At 39.9% G+C, this 20,778-nt stretch overlaps 6 protein-coding genes across 8 annotated transcripts in view; 2 read left to right on the plus strand and 4 right to left on the minus strand.

Annotated features, from left to right (window-relative positions):
• The window catches only part of LOC104816042 (myb-related protein Myb4-like), a 1,936-nt gene extending 1,248 nt beyond the window's left edge, over nucleotides 1–688 (plus strand). The window contains exons 3-4 of the mRNA XM_010544708.1: nucleotides 8–92; nucleotides 319–688. Coding sequence (XP_010543010.1) covers nucleotides 8–92; nucleotides 319–587 — 354 coding nt within the window. The 3' untranslated portion in view covers nucleotides 588–688. The remainder of the gene's footprint in view (nucleotides 1–7; nucleotides 93–318) is intronic.
• A 653-nt stretch (nucleotides 689–1,341) lies between these two features.
• On the minus strand, nucleotides 1,342–5,755 carry LOC104816043 (NEDD8-activating enzyme E1 regulatory subunit AXR1). 2 transcript variants are annotated; one of them, XM_010544710.1, is made up of 14 exons: nucleotides 5,652–5,755; nucleotides 5,329–5,501; nucleotides 5,049–5,212; nucleotides 4,813–4,923; nucleotides 4,590–4,669; nucleotides 4,251–4,401; nucleotides 4,054–4,147; nucleotides 3,663–3,751; nucleotides 2,986–3,059; nucleotides 2,731–2,893; nucleotides 2,457–2,542; nucleotides 2,057–2,140; nucleotides 1,794–1,974; nucleotides 1,342–1,572 (listed from the first exon to the last, which is right to left on the minus strand). In XM_010544710.1, exons 1-14 carry the CDS (start codon nucleotides 5,693–5,695, stop codon nucleotides 1,570–1,572), a joined length of 1,497 nt encoding a protein of 498 aa, XP_010543012.1. In that variant the 5' UTR covers nucleotides 5,696–5,755; the 3' UTR covers nucleotides 1,342–1,569. The 2 variants fall into 2 exon arrangements, with proteins under 2 accessions (XP_010543012.1, XP_010543011.1); XM_010544709.1 differs by having other exon boundaries at nucleotides 1,342–1,576.
• Nucleotides 5,756–7,079: 1,324 nt separating this feature from the next.
• LOC104816105 (retrotransposon-like protein 1) lies at nucleotides 7,080–7,724 on the plus strand. Its single transcript, XM_010544772.1, has one exon. It carries the CDS (start codon nucleotides 7,119–7,121, stop codon nucleotides 7,722–7,724), a length of 606 nt encoding a protein of 201 aa, XP_010543074.1. The 5' UTR covers nucleotides 7,080–7,118.
• Nucleotides 7,725–8,114: 390 nt separating this feature from the next.
• Nucleotides 8,115–9,640, minus strand: LOC104816044 (peroxidase 2-like). Its single transcript, XM_010544711.1, has 4 exons — nucleotides 9,393–9,640; nucleotides 9,105–9,290; nucleotides 8,827–8,992; nucleotides 8,115–8,681 (listed from the first exon to the last, which is right to left on the minus strand). Exons 1-4 carry the CDS (start codon nucleotides 9,624–9,626, stop codon nucleotides 8,275–8,277), a joined length of 993 nt encoding a protein of 330 aa, XP_010543013.1. The 5' UTR covers nucleotides 9,627–9,640; the 3' UTR covers nucleotides 8,115–8,274.
• Nucleotides 9,641–15,381: 5,741 nt separating this feature from the next.
• On the minus strand, nucleotides 15,382–17,182 carry LOC104816045. The gene is made up of 5 exons (XM_010544712.1): nucleotides 16,833–17,182; nucleotides 16,328–16,736; nucleotides 16,005–16,241; nucleotides 15,603–15,908; nucleotides 15,382–15,503 (listed from the first exon to the last, which is right to left on the minus strand). Exons 1-5 carry the CDS (start codon nucleotides 17,138–17,140, stop codon nucleotides 15,387–15,389), a joined length of 1,377 nt encoding a protein of 458 aa, XP_010543014.1. The 5' UTR covers nucleotides 17,141–17,182; the 3' UTR covers nucleotides 15,382–15,386.
• Nucleotides 17,183–17,857: 675 nt separating this feature from the next.
• On the minus strand, nucleotides 17,858–20,721 carry LOC104816048. Of its 2 annotated transcripts, none has more exons than XM_010544715.1 (5): nucleotides 19,458–20,721; nucleotides 18,943–19,351; nucleotides 18,607–18,843; nucleotides 18,193–18,495; nucleotides 17,858–18,096 (listed from the first exon to the last, which is right to left on the minus strand). In XM_010544715.1, the coding sequence occupies exons 1-5, from the start codon at nucleotides 19,859–19,861 to the stop codon at nucleotides 17,986–17,988; spliced, it is 1,464 nt and encodes a 487-aa protein (XP_010543017.1). In that variant the 5' UTR covers nucleotides 19,862–20,721; the 3' UTR covers nucleotides 17,858–17,985. The 2 variants fall into 2 exon arrangements, with proteins under 2 accessions (XP_010543017.1, XP_010543019.1); XM_010544717.1 differs by having other exon boundaries at nucleotides 19,427–19,609.
• Nucleotides 20,722–20,778: the final 57 nt, after the last annotated feature.

Here is a 20,778-nt window from a genome sequence, read left to right on the forward strand (position 1 = left end):
CTACGCTCTTTTGGAAGAGTCTCGAGCTTTGTCTCGCGGTGGATTGTCCAAGGACGAGAATCATATAAGCTCTTCTGATCATTCATCGATCGGTATGCATATATTGGTTTCAAATCTTATCCTATACTATTTCATACATGATTTCATATTGAAAAGCTTATGGAAATGTAAGAAAGTGATTGGATTTATGACATAGTAATAAACATCGATCATGGAGGCAATCTTGCATCAAGAAACTTGAAGTTGCAGGGTTGATATACATATATATATATATATATATCTTAGCTTTTCATCTTGATTGATTCACACAATACACAGGAACAAACCCTAATAAGAACAAGTACGAGGAACCGACATCGGACAAAACCATGATGGATGATGGTGATGATGACATGCTCATGAGCCTTCTCAACAATTTCCCTTCATCCACAGTACTGTTGCCTGATTGGTACAACACAACAAGAAACCGATCCAACGGTTCAGATTTCACCTCAACAAGCATTACCCTCATAGGAAACATTCAAAGCAACGGCCTTGATCCGTCTCCGGCATCGTCCTCCGATGCAGTAACGCCCGGAATTTTCTGATTCATCCAAGAACATGTGCATTTCTTTGAACTGAAGAGCTTATTATGAGCTTATATAGTTTGTTCATTTTGTTTTAATTATGCATGCAGTCTTAATCTTCATTGATGTTTTGTGGGGATTGTGTTACAAATCTTGATGTTAAAATGTTTTCAATGGGAAACAAAAATGATACTACCTAACACACCCACACACATATATATGATATATGTGTGTGTGTATATGTGTATGTATACATGTTCGAAATATAATGATTAAAGTGATAAAAAAGAATCAGTCAAGAAGAGATGAAGTTGGGCAGCAAGGTGACTGGTTGGACCGACGGGCTGATGTAATATGGACATTATTTCACACTATTCTAAGGATATTTTTCCTGAAATTCGGCAATAAAAGAGACCCAAACGAAATGCAAGTGGCCCATAAGACTTGCTTTGCCATTTTTTTTGGGAATATCATTACCGGAACGTGACATCACGTGGAGCGATTTAGATCCGAGTTGTATCAGAACAAACCGAGTGATCTAGAACAACGCGCCCTTCTCCCCCGTCGCGCATCCAAACGCAATCGCTATCCTGGTAGACGCTCACCCAAACGCAATCGCAATCCTGGTAGACGCTCACGTATTCCAACATGTCCAGACATGTATAAATATGGAAAAATCGACTAGTTTTTTAAAAACTTGTATATAAATACACATGAATTTTGAACTTGGTATCAAAATAAATGAAATTTTCAAATATTGAGATAATCAAACCACTGACAAAAAAATGCCATTTCGACACTGCGCATCATATTTCATATTTTTCCCAGTTAAGGCAGAAGCCATAGAATCAAACTGGCAAATAAATATACATATTCTCCTCTCCTTTGATTTTTTTTTGGGTAGCCTATTATGGAGAAAATGGGGCCTATAACGTAAACAACTGAGACTTGTGATCGATCCCGTTGAAGATATAAGTCCCCGACATTGGCACAAACTGCTTCGTCACTAGCTGCGTGTAATAGAAACATCAGACTGGTTTAGTTCCTGGTTCTGACATGAAACCATGGCACAAGATTTTGTAAACCCACCTGTGATGTGAAAATCTTTTTTTTTTTTTGTTTTTTTAAATGACCCATCAAATTGCAGATGCAGGCGTATTCAGAAAATAGCAATCTAGGGCTATGAATGAAGCTTGGGTTCAAACTGGAAAGAGATAAAGAACAAACCTTGATGACTTCTTGAGAAGCAATGCCTCCAATGAAGGCAGCTACAGCATGAAGCTCTGCGGCACCAAATCGGCACATCTCGTTTATAAGGTCTTCCGGAAGTATAGAGCCGTTACAACCCATGTCGCTTACAAGACTCACGGCAGTAGTTTTCAACCGAGATATGTCCTCGTCCATTCCCCTTCACAACAGACACACTGTTAATATCCAAGAATATTCGATGTTTCAGAATTAAATAACCTTTCGCTATCACGGTTTCTTACCCATCAAATTGCCCAGGAAACCTATTGTAGTTGGCAGCGAATCTGTCAACTGCTCTAAGAAGAATATAAAATCCCATTGCCCCGCTGTGGCAGGAGTAAATAGAAAAAGTGGTAAGGGCTTATAGCTGCACTCTCGGAAGGGAATGTCGAATTTCGTCGTTGTTGAAGACAGATATAAAGCACAAGATTGGTGATTCTAAGTTAAGCTTGGCATCCTTAAATAACAGAACAGAAGCAATATATTGTTAAACCACTGAGTTTGTATACATTTACAGTTCTTAAAACAACCCTACAATATTCTAGTTGTGACCGCATGTTATGGCATGCATCTATCAGACATGGGAAAGAACAGGCGTCCATGCATTTTTTAAGATTGGCTTCTGTATTCCATCATTCATACCTGTAATCTTCGTCAGTCAAATACTTTTGCACCTCGGTTACTGAAGGATTACTGAACTCGTCCTCTATCATGCGATACCTACATACCTACAAGGCAAATGTTGGAAGAATACAATTCTGATAACTCTTTTAAACCAAAAGAAAAGATTTATAATTTGGCAGAATAATTTAAGAACTGAAAAACCATAACAGTGTAACAGGATATACGCACGGTTGAGCACTAACATAAAAAAAAAATATTAAGTGAAAGGCAAAAAAAAAGTTAGCAATCTCACTTTGAGTTTTCTAGCATTCTTGCAGAAGCTCTTGATAGTTGGTTTTGAGATGCTACTTGGATCTCGACCGATTTTCTTTAGAATGTTTCGAACCCTTTGCTCCATGACAAGACAATCAGCCTCAGCTTTGGTTTGGTAGATTTTCTGCAAACTGATATAGTGCCTGAAAAAGAAATAATACAGCTATATGGTTACCTGATTCTGACTATATATAGAGAATTAAACTCAAGTAATCTCTAGAGCAGGAAAACTAACTCTGTTGAAGATGTCATATCCGGTATGGAGCCTTCAAGTGGGACTTCCCCACAACCTTCGTTTGAAATGAACTCCTGCAGGTGGTACATAATCAGTATGGTCACAACCATGTGCAGGACAAGCAGAAACCAGGTAACATTCACAAGAATATTTTACCCATCAGCTAAAGGATCATAAATTTTAAGAATTCTGCAGCTACTTTCTTCTGCAACATTGAGTTTCACCAAAAAGACACGTGCAATAATTTGAGGAATAACTGCCACAAGAGATTATAGCAATTGTGCCCATAAAATTTTTTAAATATACAACTAAAAAATAAGAAACTACTCTAATATACTGAACCCTAATATGCAGGCCCCCAAATCTTGTCAAGTTTACAATTTCTTCACAAGTAAAATCTCTTGATGAGTTGTTCCCGTTATCTTGTTAAATGATGTTCCAAACGGTAGCAAAAGTTTGGCTTGTATGAGAGTGCCAATTTCAGACCCACAGGAGTGGCAGTCAAATAAAACAAATGATTTATCAAAACATGACAAGTTCCAAAATTCTTTAAAGCCCTAGCAAAGGAGTATTGCACAGCATGACACAAACATATTCAGCCAATTGCATTTCTAACTTTGAGGCTTTGAGCATGGAAGTACAAGATTTAGCATGAAGACGGTTTTCAACTCACTAACCTTCAGACCTGCTACCATCACCCAAAAATCTGAGGAACTAGAATTGACTTCAGCACAACTATCATCAATGATTTGTTGAATCTCTGAGCCTGTAGCAGAAATGTGTTGATGTTCGATGTAAGAAATATAGTAATTTGACAGCTGAGTATGTGTTACTTTACTTACAAAACAGGTTGAATTAAATGCTAACCCCTATTTCAGATCTGCCACCTTAAATTCAAACTAAAATGAAGCTACATGAGATAGCAAACGGCACTCAATATAAAAGTTAACCCTTAGTCAGGTGTCTTACTCTTGCCATTATCCAACGAATTTAATATTTTTCAACATATAGAGGGATGCCAAATTCTGTATACAATCTCAATCCACACAATATGAGAGATACTCTTACTAATTCCTCGGGGAGCAAACACTTTGAAGGCAGCTTCAATGGCTTCTTTGAAATTATCTTCGTCCATTGATATCATCTTGGACTTAATCAAATCCTAAGATTTCAAGATGGAGAAAGATAAATTAGATTGAGGTAAAGAAAAACATGAAAAGGTAAAGATTATGCTAAGAAACCAAAAAATAGAAAGAGAACTACACCTTAAACTCCTTTTTCTCTTCCCTTGTCGAGGGAAGGTTACCACCATGGGTTTGTGCCCATTCGTCAGCTAATTTGACAAGAATGACAACATAGGGTATGTGCTTATGGACGATAGGATCTGGTACATTTAGATCACTCGTCTCAACAAACCTGCAATGTAATGAATAAAAAAATTACTCATACCACCTAATTGCCCATTCACAATGTTATACCACCAAAACCAGAAAAAAAAAGTCTTCATGCCTTGCTCCAAAATAAACAAAAGTTTACTCATTACTCCATGGCCCTTTCACAAGGATGAAAGATGCCAACACGACTGAAAAAGGAAAGCGATGTACCTCTTAAGTTCAGGCCATGGATTATTCAAACGGAGGTCATCAAGAAAATGATCAGGCTTTGACTCAACTACAGTGTGCTCCTGATGAACAAGAAAAAATAAGACTTAGCACCAGTCCGAAGGCTAATGCCCTAACCACTGCATACCACTGGTAACACTCAACTCCAAGAGAAGAGAAGAATACATCATTTCTCTGATGAAAATTGAATCAAGGAAGATGTTACCTTTACACTAATACGAACAAGACCAGTAAGGCCATAGGATCGAGCAAAAACCAACATGACATTTGCTTCTCGACAGATTCTGTCAAGTTTGACCACCGAATCTTCCAACAGCTACAAGCAAATTCCAACAAAAAAGAAAAGAACTTTCTTCATATCTAAGTGAAAGAATATAACTGAAACAGGACCTTGCAATTACATGTTTCTTCTAAAGAAGGTTAAGGATTTTACCGCCATACCTGAGTAGCCACTACGAGGGTGAACTGAGAGAAGAAAGATGGGTTTGTTCGTATCAGTGTCTCCGGATGCTCCTCAATGAACTTAGCCTTGACAGCATCATTCAGCTCTTGAAGAAATGCACATGCACACTTGGCTTTTGACTGTCCAACACTCGCCTCGTCCACTGAACAAGACAATCGCCATTTCCAGAGAAAGCAAAGCACGGAACAAGGACGGAATGTACACAAACGACGAAGATATGAATACACAGACACATAGATGAACGCAGGAGAATGGTACCCATGAAATTGTTTCCGAGGTCTCCGATTTCGACTTTGGATCCGTCGACAACAGTGATACTACCGACTCCTCCCAGGACGAGGTTCTTCAACGCCTCGGTGCCAGTGGGACCGCAATTTAGCAAACAGATGCTCGCCTCTTCCAGAGCCGCTTGCCCTATTTCTCCCCAAATCCTGCAAAATTTTCCATCACCCCCCTCCGATCTCAAAATCCCGCTTACTTCACCGTCATCGTTTCACGAAAAATACTTTATATACCATACGAACGAAGATCAATTGGAATAATACAAAGAGCACCCGAATTCGAGGTCCAGAGGAATTTACCTGAGTTGACGATCGTACTTTGTTTTCGGCTCCGCCACCGCCATTGTCGGCTCTTCTTCAAGCTTCTCCTCGTACTTTCACTGGTTGGCTTCTCAGAGGAGAGTCCAAACTCCAAAGAAAGAAAGAAAGAAAAAGATGATTTTGGTCAAATTCCGGTACGATTTGGTTAAATCTATTAACCGAACCGCGTGATATGGCTTGACACGATTCGGTTAACGTGGTATTCCGGTCGAACCAAGTTCTTGGGCATAAAGCCCAACAAAGGTTGAAAGCCCATAACACTTTGAAGATGGCCCAGATAAAAAAAAATGAGGCACCTTCTTTTTTCTTTCTTTTTTTTAATAGAAAAAATGATATATATCTATATCTATATATATATATAAACAGTTAAACACCGTCTTTTTTTTATAAGAAACAAAAAGTATATAAAAATGAGATAAAATAGTACCGTTGAAATATTCAAGTAAATAAAAATGAGGTAAAATAGTTACGAAATAATTATATCGGAAAATTACATGAATTTTTATTGGATATAATTTCAACTTTTAAGTGATACAGGTTGGAAATAACATACCAAAGAAAACGGTCCTTCATAACAAACTTGTGGCAAGGCCGTACAAAGAAAACGCTATTTACATGAACCTCTAAAATACTATTTTGTAGAAGTGATCATTTCTATTCGAATATTTAATCGAACGTGTCAAATTATTTTAATCCAATAGATTCTAAACACCAATTATATATAATTCGTTAAATTTAATTAACCGAATCCATTAATACATGATTTTTTGCGTGATTTTTGCAAACTGAATTTGAAGGTTTACTCATAAATGTCCAAATATCACGTCTAAGTAAACGAAACCAATGGAAGGGTGCCCAAATAAGCCAAGGAAATAATGAACCATTTATTATTATTATTACTCCCTCCGTTTTCAAAATATTTGTAGTTTTAGGTTATTTTCCATGTTTCAAAATATTTGTCATTCTACATTTTAAAGACATTATTTTTGTGACGACCGCATTAATTACTGTTGATTAATAAGGTTATGTACATGCCATATATATATATATCCATTAAATCTTAGAGGTTTCCTAAACTTGAGGAGAGCTTTGTTAGATGTGTATAAATCTGATGGCGAGATATTTGCTTAAACTAAATCCCTTGTTAAAAGATTTTCATTTCTTTCCTCGCGAAACCGATGCAAAGAAAATAATTAATTCATTAAATAAGAAATATTTTATATTTAATTGATATAATAAATGATAATCTTTATGCAAATTAGTCTTTTGACTCTTGATACGTTTGGTATGAACAAACTCTGCATCGAGTACAAGCGAACACACACAACGTACATGAATCTCTTCTTCATCTATACAAAGTCTTAGGGTTAACTTCCCTTCGCCCTTCAATTGAATTACCAAAAAAAAAAAGAAAAAGAAAAAAACTTTTTTTTTCTTCCGGCGACGATGATGAAGGTGACGGTGGAGATAGTAACGGGGACGTACATGGTCAAAGAAGTGAGCGAGAACGCGACGGTGAGGAATCTGAAGGAGGAGATAGCGGCGGAGCTGAATTTGCCGGCAAAAAGACTGATACTTTTGGTGGGCGAAAACGAGAGCAGACGAGTCGTGATGGATTACGAGGACGAGGTTTCGCTTCTGGATCTGGGCGTGAGTGATGGGTCTCACATGTATCTGTTTTTCAAGCATCTTGATCTGGTTTCTCGCGAAGAGAATGCCGCTACGGAGGAGGATGTCCTCGCCAAAACCCAATTGAGAAGGGGGAAAGGAGGAGAAGAAGAAGAAGGGGATGATGAAATGGAAGTGGATAAGGATCATGAAGGAGCGAAGAGAGACGAAGAAGTGGCTTCAAATCAAGGAGATGATGAGGAGAAGAACGAAGAGGAAGTTGACGAAAGTGAAGCGAAAGAGGGAGGAGGAGGAGGAGGAGGAGGAGGAGAAGAGGGGAATGGAGCAGAAGATGGAGAAAAGGAAGCGAAAGGCAATGGAGATGGTGAGAAAGAAACGGTAGCAAAAGATGAAGAAGGTGATGTTGATGACAATAATGAATAAAACTAACATTTTACGATTGATTTTCATTCACATTTTTTGGTACGTTTGCTGCCTTTCTTCAATCTCCGAGATTATATAATTAGATATAGATTTCGGATCTGAATGAAATCTGAAGTATAAGAGAGCTTCTCTTATACAATAGTTGTGCCCTTACATCTTAATGTATATGAGCTATTCAAGTGCATGGCCTTAACTGTAACTAATATTCTTTTACTGATGGAATGATATCAATTGTCGCCCTTTTATATTAGTCGTTTAGAAACCCACCAAGTGTCCGCATCGCACAATCCAAAAACATCATGGATTCTTGTCCCAGATCTGTTCATAGCCATGTTTCTTGTAGATCAAGAAACCTCCAAAGAAGAAAAATAACCTACTGGAGTTAATATTCAGACCGCCCAGAGATTACAGTTCTGTCTTATTCCTCAGAGACAAAAAAAAACATGTCGAAAGCAAACAAGAACAACTTCATCAGAGTTCAAACCAACGATTATGAGATCCAAATCGGAAATCCTCGAGAAAATACACACATTTATGGATCGGAACATACTTAGTTAACGAAAGCACATTTCTTCCTGATCTCACCGGCCTTGCCGGTAAGAACTTGGGTGAAGCCAAGCTTGATCATGGAGTCGGAGAAATCCCTGGCAAAGGAAGATCCACCGGTTGAGACCTGCGTCTCGACGTAGGTTTTGGTCTCAGGGTCATCGAGAAGAGTGGCGTCAGACGTGAACAGACCTTTCTTCTGAGCCACGACGTTGAAATAGTGAGAGTCGAAGTTCTTGACACTGCCTGGGTCCATGTCCACTATTGTCGCGAAATCGTTGGGATTGCACCGTTTTTTCAATGTCCTGACATAGCTAGGGTTCATGGAAGGATCAAAGTCGCCTTTTCCCGTGAAGTTGTAGAGACGATTGTGGATGATGCTGCAGTGGGAGATCCCAATGGTGTGACCTCCTGTATAGAAGCACACCGTAGTTTCAGCTTCAGACAGTATATACTAAAAGATTCTGAAACATCAAAGTTCACTGTTATTATATTTTAAGTAAACTTCTGCGATGGATTTCTACAAAATTAGTGTGGATTGTTTGCAAGAATTTACCTGAGAGGACGACGAGGTCTTTAACGTTGAGACCCTTTGCCAAAAAATTCTGCTTAAGAACGGCTATGTTAGCGAATGGAGACGGTAAATTGGTGAAAACCTCTAATGCCTTAGAGACACGCCCATCTCTCCGACCCAATGGAACCGGCCAGTACGGTCCTCTGATCTGAAAGACACGGAAAGAACCGAACACAAAGTCAAAGAATGTTATGTCAGTAATAATCTGATTGAACGAATAGAAAGAAATTAAAGAATCAGACAGTGTGAAGGTACAGTACCACCGAGACAGCGTCTCTGGCAACCAAAGCAATAACGTCAGCGCAAGAAACGACACCCGGACACTTCTTTTCGAGCGCTGACTTGGCGGCGTCTACCACTTCATAGCCTCTCAGGGACAGATTCGGAATAGCATCTCTCTCCGCGTCTTTATTTGGAGATTTCAGAAGAACAGAACCGTCGCATCCCTTGAGAGATATAAACGTAAGAAAAGAATCATGAGGGCTTCATGCTACACCCCGCAACGAACGTATATACATACATACAATACAGTAAAGAAAGAGGCATACTCTGACAAAACAGTCATGGAAATGCATCCTGAGAAGCCCAGCAGCAAGACTTGGCTGTCGGGAAACGTATTGGTACGTCACTCTTTGGACAACGGCTTCTGCGTCAGGACACTTGGACCGGTAGTAATCGAGCTTCAATCCCCATGGCTTGGCTGCCGAAGTTCCAAGAATGCTCAGTAGAACTAGAGCCGCAAGAATGCTCTTCGTCGCCATTTTCTCTGCAGTTCGAAACATGAGCAGGGAAAAAAATGTTTGGAACGAGCTCGATCGGGGGTGAAGATTGAAGATGAAAGATCTCGGGAAATTTATAGATCGAGTTTAAGCAAGAGAATCAAGAACTCATCAATACTGTTCTACTAAAAATAACCAATTGGCCTTTGTGTCTCAATTGATATATCATGTATGAATTGGCCTGCAAATGGAAACACCGGAGCACGAAGCCAAGTTGCAGATGCTTTTTGTCATGGATGTTTCCGGAAATATGCAGGTGGGCCAAATATTCGTATAGTTTCTTGGATTATTGATTCTGAACTCGAAATTTATAATCCAAATTGTCATTATATATAAGTTTGCATGTAGGTGTTGACAATGGCGATACATGCTCTACTGCATGTGCGCGTGGAACGCACGTTCGTGGATAATTGTCGAAATTCTCCAAAGATTAAGTACAATAATCTTTCGTGAAATAGAAGATTAGAATCTTATTTATATCAGATACTCACCTAATCCTCTTGCATGATAGAAGTGATCAGCTTGGTTTTTATCCTATCTTGGGTCAAATTTCTGTTCGGTTAAACTTGGTTTGAAACAATGTTACTCTGGTAATTTGAACCCTAGTTCTTCTGATTCGAATGTGAATTTGCCAAAGAAACAAATTGAGAAAGAGAAGCGAATTTGACACGGAGAGTTAACGAGTTCAGATTGAACGTTGTGTTCAATCCTACGTCTCGGGAAGGAAAGGGATTTTATTCTCTGTTTCTCTTGAGATTACAATGCGATTACAAAGCTTCGAATCACATTAACAATGGCGGAAGAAGTTCTTGATGACGAACACCAGACTCTGCTTTATATGCGCATAACTAGCCCTCCTGCAGATTTACCATCTTGCCCCTGAGTTTGTTATTCCGAGAAATGAAGACGACGTCGTTATATCCTGGAACCTTCTTTCTCTAACCGAGGTTTCTGATACCTCCTTTTTTGAGCCAAAAGCTTTTTCTGGTTTTCAGCTACTTCTTGCTTCTTCTCCATTCTATGATCTGACATACCTTATCAATTCTCCACCTTGTCAGATCATACCAGTCCGAGAATCCTTACCCTTTCCTTCTTCCTGACTTCATCATTTTTCTGTCAGCCTCAGCAAGTCCAGAATCTTTTTGAACTTGCTGATAGAGATTGTTTTTGTGAGTGCGTCTGCTGGATTTTCCTCTGTGTGTATTTTCAACACTTTGACAGTACCTTGTGCAATCATATCTCGAATGAAATGAAGCCTGATGTCAATGTGCTTGGTTCTTTCGTGGTGTACACTGTTCTTGGACAGATTTATGGCACTCTGTGAGTCACAAAACACTGTGACTGATTCTTGTCTGTAACCCAGTTCTTCCATCAGCCCTTTCAGCCACAAACCTTCTTTTATGGCTTCTGTGAGAGCCATATATTCAGCTTCCGTAGTTGAAAGTGCTACAACATGTTGGAGGCATGATTTCCAGCTAACTACATTTCCTCCAACTTTGAAAATGTAACCTGATATGGATCTTCTTTTGTCCAGATCCGCAGCATAGTCTGAGTCACAATAGCCTTTTACCCTTAGTTCTGTTCCTCTGATGTAGTTCAAACACAGGTTTTCTGACCCTTTCAGATATCTTAACACCCACTTTACTGCGTTCCAGTGCTCCTTCTCTGGTTTGCTCATGAACCTGCTCACTACACCTACTGGATAGGCAAGGTCTGGTCTTGTGCCTATCATAGCATACATAATGCTACCTACGGCATTTGCATATGGCACCAGCTCTTTGAACTCTTCACTTGTGTCCTCTGCATTTTTCTTTGAACACAGTTTGAAATGGGCACCCAGAGGGGTACTTACTGTCTTTGCTTGTTCCATTCCAAATGTCTGGATAACTTTCTGAATGTATTCATTCTGTGTCAGCCATAAACGTCCTGCAATTCTGTCTCTCATGATTGTCATGCCAAGAATCTTCTTTGCTGGCCCGAGATCCTTCATTTCAAATGCTGTTCCTAATTCTGTCTTTAGTTTCTTGATTTCTGCCAGATTTTTGGATGCTATTAGCATATCATCGACATATATCAACAGATATATGCTTGCACCATCCTGTAGATGTTTAAAGTAGACACATGGATCAAAATTACTTCTAGTGAACTTGCTTTCGTGCATGAAAGCATCAAACCTCTGATTCCATTGTCTCGGAGATTGCTTTAGTCCATATAAGGACTTCTTTAGTAGGCATACTAGATGCTCTTTTCCTTTTTCAATGAAACCTTCTGGCTGTTGCATGAATATTTGTTCCTCCAAAGTTCCGTGTAGAAATGCTGTTTTGACGTCCATTTGCTCGAGTTCTAAATCATGATAAACCACCAATGATAATAGAACCCGGATGGAAACGTGCTTCACCACTGGTGCAAAGATCTCTGTGTAGTCGATGCCTTCCACCTGTGAAAAACCCTTAGCTACCAATCTAGCTTTAAATCTTGGCTTTTCTACACCTGGTATTCCTGGTTTTAACTTCAATACCCACTTGCAGCCAATCACTTTCTTCCCTGTTGGTTTGTCTGTGAGAACCCAGGTTTCATTCTGCCTTAGTGACTCCATCTCCTCTATCATAGCAGCTTTCCACATCTTCCATTCCTTACTCCTTGTTGCTTCTGAGTATGTTTTTGGCTCTTCCACTTCTAGAGCTTTTGCTGATATGAATGCAAACGCTACAATGTCGGATTCATCATATCTGGAAGGAGGTTTTATCATTCTTCTCTCTCTGTCCCTAGCCAGTTGATAATCTGTTAAATTTCCTGGTTCTTCAAGGTATTCTTCTTGGTCAGTCAGCTCCCTTGTGCATATCTGTTGTTCTTCGTCTGATGAATCTGCCTTTTCTGACTCTTTCTGTAGAGCTTCTTCCTTCTCCTGTTGAGCTCCACCTTGATCCCTGTGCCTTTCAGTGTTTTCCTTCTCCTGTATTAATGGCAACTGTATGACATCTGGCCGTGTTATTCCTTCTGTTTCTGCTCTTTGTGGCTCCTTTGGTAGATCCTTATGCAGTTGATTTTCATTGAACTTTACATCCCTGCTTATCACAAGCTTCTTTTCTTCTGGTAACCAGACCTTATATCCTTTTACTCCTCTAGGATACCCGATAAAGATGCCTCTTTTTGCTCTTGGCATTGTCTTCCCTTGGTTCGTATGTACATATGCAGTACATCCAAATCTCCTAAGATGAGTATATCCTGGTTTAGTTCCATACCAGAGTTCATCTGGTACATTTAGGTTGATAGCAGTTGATGGCGAGCGGTTTATCAGGTACACACAGGTTGAGGCCGTCTCTGCCCAGAACTGTTGTCCAAGGCCGGATTCACTTAGCAGTGCTCTGACTTTTTCCATTATTGTTCTGTTCATTCTCTCAGCAACACCATTTTGCTGAGGGGTGTATGTGCACGTTTTATGCCTTTGAACTCCACCTTCTTTACAGAACTGATCAAACTTGTAATTGCAGAACTCTAGACCATTGTCAGTTCGTAGGGTCTTCAACCTTTTTCCTGTTTGGTTCTCAACAAGATTTTTCCATTCTACAAAACTATCGAATGCAACATCTTTAGTTTTTAGAAAATAAATCCATACCTTTCTTGAGTAGTCATCGATAAAGGTCATGAAATATTGGCATTTTGACAGTGACGGAGGAACATGTGATGATCCCCACAAGTCAGAATGCACATAATCCAGGACTCCCTTTGATGTATGTTTTCCCGTCCCGAACGCAATCCTGTGAGATTTACCAAATACACAGTTTTCACAAAAGTCTAAAGTGGAGATCTGATTACCTGGAATTAAGCCTTTCTTGGCTAAGACTTCCATTCCCTTTAATGACATATGTCCGAGCCTGCTATGCCATAGGGCTGTCTCATCTTTGGTGACTTCTGCTTGGTGAGAGTCTCCTAGGATGGTTTTTCCTTCTAGGACATATAGTCCTTGATGAAGTTTTCCTTTTAGTACTGTTCTGCAACCCTTAATGATCTTCAGGGTTCCTTCCTTAGATTTATACCAGCATCCCTGCAATTCCAAAGAACCAAGGGAGATTACGTTTCTTCTCAGTTCGGGAATATACCTTACCTGAGTCAGCATGATTGTAGATCCGTCATGCGTCTGAAGCTTTATATCTCCCATCCCCATGATATTGCAGGTAGCGTTGTTTCCCATCCTTACTTTTCCCAAGCCTGAGACTGTGAATGTTGTGAACCAGTCTATTCTGGGCGTCATATGGAATGTACACCCGGAGTCCAGAATCCATTCTTCTTCAACATTTCTTTTCTATCAGAGACAAGCTTTCCATTTCTTGCATATTTAGCACTTCGGATTCTGACAGGTTTCCCTTTACATTTGCGGACTCTCCTTTTTCGGGTTGTCCTTGATTTTGTGCCTTCTTTCTGGAGTAACAGTCTTTCTTGTAATGACCCTTCTTCCCACAGTACCAGCATTCCCCTTTGGTTCTCGATTTTGACCTCGATTTTCCCTTTTTGTTTCCGGAATTTTCTCTGTGTTCAGATCTTCCTCTGACTGTTAACCCTTCAGCGCTATTTTTATTGTTCTTTCCTTGTGACAACAATTCTAATTCCTTGGATCTTGCTGCAGCCTTCACTTCTTCAGCTGTGATGGATGTTCTAGAGTACTTCAGGACTTCCCGAAGTTGTTCATAAGGAGGAGGAAGAGAATTCAGTAGGTACACCGTTTGATATTCGTCTTCAACCTTGACCTGAAGATTTTGAAGATCTGATAGCAGCTTCTGGAAAACGTCAAGGTTTTCTTCTATCGATTTTCCCTCATCCATCCCGAATCCTGACAATCGTTGCAACAAGTACATTCTGTTTGGAAGTGATTGTTCCAAATAAAGTTTCTCCAGCATATTCCAGATTCCAAATGTCGTTTTCTCATGTATTACTTTCCTTAGAATCTGGTCTGACAGACACAGGACGATCAGATTTCTCGCCCTTTTACTTCTTTCAACCCTTGTATATGGAATCTGGATTCTCATATCTCCTCCTATTGATCTTCCGGTTTGACCTATAGTTGGAGTAGATGACACCTCAGGTTCTGAGGTATCAGTCGACACATTTGCTGGATCCTGCATCTTTTCCAAGGATCTTGAGTCTAAATCCTTATCCCCTTGAGAATCAGTTTCCCATTTGCTTGGATCATCTGTCAGTGTATCTGCTAGACCCATGATTTCCAAACCGATGAACACCTTTTCTTTCCAGAGTACGAAATCACCTTTTCCGTCAAATCTTTCCACATCAAGCTTATGCATCTGACTTGCCATGATCTTGATTGTTCCGATTTCTTCTGACCGTTTCTTTGTTGCCGCAATCTTCAGATTTGAATCTTCCCCCAGATTTACCATCTTGCCCCTGAGTTTGTTATTCCGAGAAATGAAGACGACGTCGTTATATCCTGGAACCTTCTTTCTCTAACCGAGGTTTCTGATACCTCCTTTTTTGAGCCAAAAGCTTTTTCTGGTTTTCAGCTACTTCTTGCTTCTTCTCCATTCTATGATCTGACATACCTTATCAGTTACAGATCGGTTAAACCGAAAATAGAACAAAATTTTCTGTTGATAGAAGAACTAATTGGTTTAAATTTGATCTCTCTAGTATAATTAGCTTTTTCGGTTTCGGTTTGATTTTGGTATGCTTCAATGGTGCAAGTGTGGTCGTTAATTATATATAAGAAAATGGCAGGTTGAATAACAATAAATAACGTGTTGTTTAGCAAAACTAAGGGCGCATATAGATGAGCTCATCGTCCTTGCATTCTCTGATACCAATCTCCATGATTTTGCCGCCATTTCTTGAAGGTAATATATCACAGCACTGCCTTCTTGGAGCCTTCAACTGTTGCAATCAATGAATACAGCAAAAACATGTGAACAAGTGAATTTTAGAGGTGAGTCCATATGATAATCGAATAATGAATCGCTATATATAACTTACTTGTTGAATGTTGGGATCATATTTCTTGGAGAACACTATGATTTCTTCGAACTTCCACGGCGATGAAATCAGATCGGACGTGCAATTCTCATAAGCTTTCGCCTTGTAGAGGCTTCGTATTGATCCATCTCCTGTGAACGAGGCATTTTCCATGTAATACGTTGCGGGTCTATGGCAAGGATCGGGATGAATCTCTCGAGTGTTGAAGTTGTAAAGCCTCGACGATGCATTCTGGTTCGGGTTCCATGGCTCGAACGTCTCTTGAACCGGCAAGACATCAGGTAGAAGCATATGTCGGCCATGTATCTATCATCATCATTCACATTTCACACATTTTATTTCATCGTTACAACAATCAACAATGGATAAAACTCAGTAAAAACAAAAGTGGATGGAGTACACCTGTACGGCATAGCCCCAAGACACAGAGATGGTCCAAGAGAATCGCCGGTCATAGCAGACGGAGAGTTGGAGGATTCGAGCCGAGTCCACAGCCGCAACACTGAGGAGGTGGCGGACGGCGGCGACGGTGGGTGAGTTGGGGAAGATTGGGTCCATATGGGCCATGTGGTGCAAAGACACCAACGGTCTCATCGGATGCGACATCAATAGTCCCAACCCATTTCCCTTCACATCAAGCTACACATACACAAGATTCGTATATTGTTGATATTCTATGAATTGGGTACTCAAATCCAAACCGAAAGCTTAACCGGTTTTCTCACCTGATGAAATCCCGGTTCATGGGACAAACCGACTCCAAGCTCGGCCAAGCAAGAGTAAATCCGACCGTCTCCTCCGCAGAGATGTGTGTACCGTTCGATGCAAGAATCTAGGACCTTGGCGAGAACATTAGCAAGCGAGGAGCTCAACACGAACCCACCTCCTCCGAATGCCATATGGAATCCATAAAAGGAGTTCTTTCCATAAATCTCGGAGTTCGACCCTATGTAATACCACAACGTATGATCATATTTCGAGAGCGTTCTCGCCAAGTTCTCGGGGATAAATATCGTGTCGTCATCCCCGAACACGTACCACCTGATGTCCGAAGAGCTGTTGAAGAGCCTTACGATCTCTAGGACGGACCGCGCTACATGTATCGTCGATCTATGACCCCCTCTGCAAGTGTACCTATACAGAGATCGATATATACACAGTGATCCGAATCAAACATGAATAATTCAAGAACATAACAATCAACCAACGAGTATGGGCATATATATATACCTGAACCGGGAAGTGTCCTCGGAGATGCAAACAGGAGGAAGAAGGTGAGAATCAGTGGCATTCTCTTGTAAAGGAGCTTCAACGAAAACACAACCTCTCATTTTGCGAGGAACCCACCAGAGCTTAACGTAGTCTCTTCGACTAGGCCACGTGTTCTTGCTCGATCCGATCCCGAAAACGATATGATCGAGCCGTGTCGGCGTGTGAAAGCCATGGGCGTAGAATCTCTCGAGAGACCGAAGCCGAGAGAACGGAACGAGGATGTAAACCACGACCAGGAAGATGGAAATTAGTATGAACGTTTTCATTGGGGCAGCGACCGAGGAAGATGAGGAAGAGTAATGGGTTTTCGAAAATAACCCTAAGGGCCCCATTTGTCTTGACCCATAGGCGAAAATGAAAGATTATATTAAACGTTACTTAAATGCATGCCTTGTTGTGACAACTTTCCCACCTTTTTCTTAAAAATAATTTTCAAGTTTGGAGATTTCACATTTGGATTTGTGTACTATATAACTACTTTTTTAGTGAAGTTTACGAGGAATAAATTACCATTGAATGTGTAACCTTGTCTCATTCAGCGTTGGAGTAACGTATGGTTCGATGTTTTGGACACGTGCATTGTCACAAGATCCAAACAGTAAAATCTTATAATTTTGCCATGGTATACAAATATAGACATTCATATACACTTATCGCTTCTGATTTTTATTGTTTTTTTTTTTTTTTTGTGTAATGTGAGTTTTAAATTTCATCCAACATGGAAAATACAAAAGAGGCGAAAATTTGAAAATCTTTAGTCTTATAACGTGGTTGTATCAGGTATGATGAAGGAAGTATTGCATGCCATTTCATTACATGACATCTCATTTTTAGTCAGACACCAACAAAACATATGCTCCAACTTAGATCACACATACTTCTAACGTTTTTATATTTACAAGAATTTATTACCTGTCGAGTTTAAAAAATAAACAATGGTCATTTCTTTCTCAGTATGGTGAACAAAATTATCGGCTGGCAAATACTAGAAAATAGGTACTGTTCTCTCGATATCAACCAGAGTTCATAATCCACTCAACAGCCATGAACATGGAGAATATATATATGTATATATATATATATATATATATATATATATATGTTAAAAGAACTAAGGATGCATATAGATGAGCTCATTCTCGTTGCATTCTCGGATGCCAATTTCCATTACTTTGCCATCTCCATGTAATATGTCACAGCACTGTCGTCTTGGAGCCTTTAACTGCCACAATCAACGGATTCGACAAAAAAACAAAGTAAACAAAGCAAATGATTGAGATTGGTCCTTTATAGTCAATCATGAATCATGATAACTTACTTGTCTAATGTTTGGGTCAGATTTCTCGGAGAAGACTCTGATTTCATCAAACTTCCTCGGTGATGAATTCGGCTCATAAGTGCAATTCTCGTATGTTTTCTTATAAACACTTTGAATTGATCCATATTGCGTGAACGAGACATTTTCCATGTAATACGTTGCGGGTCTTTGGCAAGGATCCGGATGAATCTCTCGAGTGTTGAAGTTGTAAAGCCTGGACGATGCATCCTGGTTCGGTTTCCATGGTTTGAACGTCTCTTGAGCCGACAAAACATCCGGTAGAAGCATATACTGACCATGTATCTGTCATCATTCACATTTTTATTTGATCATATGTTATAACAATAACGACTACCATAATGGGCGGGAACAAATTCAAAACTTAATAAAAACAAAAGTGAAATGGAGTACCACCTGTACGGCATAACCCCAAGAGACAGAGATGGTCCAAGAAAACCGACGGTCGTAGCAGACGGAGAGCTGGAGGATGCGAGCCGAGTCCACGGCCACGGCACTGAAGAGGTGACGGATAGCGGCGACGGTGGTTGAGTTGGGGAAGATTGGGTCCATATGGGCCATGTGGTGCAAAGACACCAACGGTCTTATGGGATGTGACATCAATAGTCCTAACGCATTTCCCCTCACATCAAGCTACACATATATAAGATCGTGTGTTGTTATGTTAATATACTACATATGAATTGGGTACTCAATCAAATCTAAACCGAAAAGCTAAACCGGCCTTCTCACCTGATGAAATCCCGGTTCATGGGACAAACCGACTCCAAGCTCGGCCAAGCATGAGTAAATCCGTCCGTCTGAATTATAGAGATGCGGGTATCGTTCGATGCAAGAATCCAAGACTTTTGCGACAACATTAGCTAGTGAGGAGCTCAACACGAACCCACCTCCTCCAAATGCCATATTGAAACCGAAAAACGAGTTCTGTCCATAAATCTCGGAGTTCGACCCTATGTAATACCATAACGTATGATCATACTTCGAGAGCGTTTTCGCCAAGTTATTGGGGATAAATATCGTGTCATCGTCCCCGAACACATACCACCTGATGTCTGAAGAACTGTTGAAGAGCCTTACAGTTTCTAGAACGGTCCGAGCAATGCGTATCGCGTATCTATGGCCCCCTCTCCAAGTATACCTGTACAGAGGTCGATATACATATAGCACCTCAAAGCAAACACTGGCAAATTTTTAAACTTTTCAATTAACTTACGAGTTACTAATGGTAACGATGTCGAGCTTACTTGAACCGGGAAGTGTCCTCAGAGACGCAAAGAGGAGGAAGAAGATGAGAGTCAGTGGCATTCTTTCGTAAAGGAGCTTCAACGAAAACACAACCTCTCATTTTGTGAGGATCCCACCAAAGCTTAGCGTAATCTCTTCGACTAGGCCACGTGCTCTTGCTCGATCCGATCCCGAACACGATATGATCGAGCTGTGTCGGCGTGTGAAAGTCATAGGCGTAGAATCTCTCAAGAGACCGAAGCCGAGAGAACGGAACGAGAATGTAAATCACGACCGCGAAGATGGACAAATGTATGAACTTTTTCATTGGGGCAGCGACCGAGGAAGATGAGGAAGGGTAATGACATTTCAAAGAAGACCGGAAAAGACCCATTTCTCTGTTGTCTGAAGAGAAAGTTGTCATTTGCCTTGACGCATAGAAAAGATGAGAGCTTATTGAATTACTTAATTACATGCATATCTTTTTTGCCATCGTGTTTCCCTACTTAAAAAAAAATCAAGTCTAGCTATAGATTTCACATTTGGATTTGTGTTTACATTTACTTAGTAACTATATTGAAGTTTAGTTTACTAGGAATAAATAACCATTCAATGTTAGAAATTGTGTGACCATATCTCATCTAGCGTTAGAGTAACGTAAGTTTTTTTAAAAAAAATTTAAAATAATTTTCAAGTTAATTGAGAACTTCCACATTTCGATTTGTGTAGATTTACGGGATCAAGACAGTAATTATTTTCCAGTTAGGTTGACGACGAATAAATAGCCATTGGACGTTAGAAATGTGTAATCAGATCTCATCTGCATGGTCGCAAGATCCGAACCTTAGGATCCTACAATTTCGTCACACCAAGGAAATATAAATATTCATATGTACGGATTGGTCTGTATGTATTTTTTTTCTTCCTTTTTGTGTAACGTGAATTTTTATTTCATCCAATGGAAAACACACACACTCAAAGGAAGCAAAATTGTGGTTACAAAAACCCCAACACAAAATAATACTCCCGCTAAGGTAAACTATTATTGAATGTAATTGTTAAAGCAAACTTGGTCTGACCAAATCTTGCGTCCCCAATTAATTAAATACACTCCCATTACATTTCATTTTATTTATATACGACGTAGATGCCAACAAAATATGTGTTATTAACCGTGCCGCATTTACAAGCGGTAAGACAACATGAATTCCATATTTTCCATTGTTCACTTATCAAAATCGTCCTAATAATTAGGTTTTGTAACATTTTCATCTGGAGTTTTTTTTTTGGTAACCGGATATCTAGATCGAGATCCAAACTAATCTCGAAACCGAGATCAAG

This window comes from Tarenaya hassleriana, unplaced genomic scaffold (assembly GCF_000463585.1).
Source record: "Tarenaya hassleriana unplaced genomic scaffold, ASM46358v1 Cleome24, whole genome shotgun sequence".
Classification (NCBI taxonomy): Eukaryota; Viridiplantae; Streptophyta; class Magnoliopsida; order Brassicales; family Cleomaceae; genus Tarenaya; species Tarenaya hassleriana.

Bases quoted from the DNA above. Each gene is read 5' to 3' on its own strand.
- LOC104816044 (XM_010544711.1), bottom strand. From the start codon at position 9,626: ATGTTTCGAACTGCAGAGAAAATGGCGACGAAGAGCATTCTTGCGGCT. The intron at 9,291-9,392 runs GTATGCCTCTTT...ATATCTCTCAAG, and splicing joins TCCATGACTGTTTTGTCAGA to GGATGCGACGGTTCTGTTCT. The intron at 8,682-8,826 runs GTAAATTCTTGC...GCTTCTATACAG, and splicing joins AGACCTCGTCGTCCTCTCAG to GAGGTCACACCATTGGGATC.
- LOC104816048 (XM_010544715.1), bottom strand. From the start codon at position 19,861: ATGACAACTTTCTCTTCAGACAACAGAGAAATGGGTCTTTTCCGGTCT. The intron at 19,352-19,457 runs GTAAGCTCGACA...ACCTCTGTACAG, and splicing joins GAGGACACTTCCCGGTTCAA to GTATACTTGGAGAGGGGGCC. The intron at 18,496-18,606 runs GTGGTACTCCAT...GAATGATGACAG, and splicing joins CTTGGGGTTATGCCGTACAG to ATACATGGTCAGTATATGCT.
- LOC104816045 (XM_010544712.1), bottom strand. From the start codon at position 17,140: ATGAAAACGTTCATACTAATTTCCATCTTCCTGGTCGTGGTTTACATC. The intron at 16,737-16,832 runs GTATATATATAT...ATCTCTGTATAG, and splicing joins GAGGACACTTCCCGGTTCAG to GTACACTTGCAGAGGGGGTC. The intron at 16,242-16,327 runs GTGAGAAAACCG...GTGTATGTGTAG, and splicing joins ATGAACCGGGATTTCATCAG to CTTGATGTGAAGGGAAATGG.
- LOC104816043 (XM_010544709.1), bottom strand. From the start codon at position 5,695: ATGGCGGTGGCGGAGCCGAAAACAAAGTACGATCGTCAACTCAG. The intron at 4,924-5,048 runs GTATGGCGGTAA...ATTTGCTTGTAG, and splicing joins CCCTCGTAGTGGCTACTCAG to CTGTTGGAAGATTCGGTGGT. The intron at 2,894-2,985 runs GTTAGTTTTCCT...TTTCTTTTTCAG, and splicing joins GATATGACATCTTCAACAGA to GCACTATATCAGTTTGCAGA.
- LOC104816105 (XM_010544772.1), top strand. From the start codon at position 7,119: ATGATGAAGGTGACGGTGGAGATAGTAACGGGGACGTACATGGTCAAA.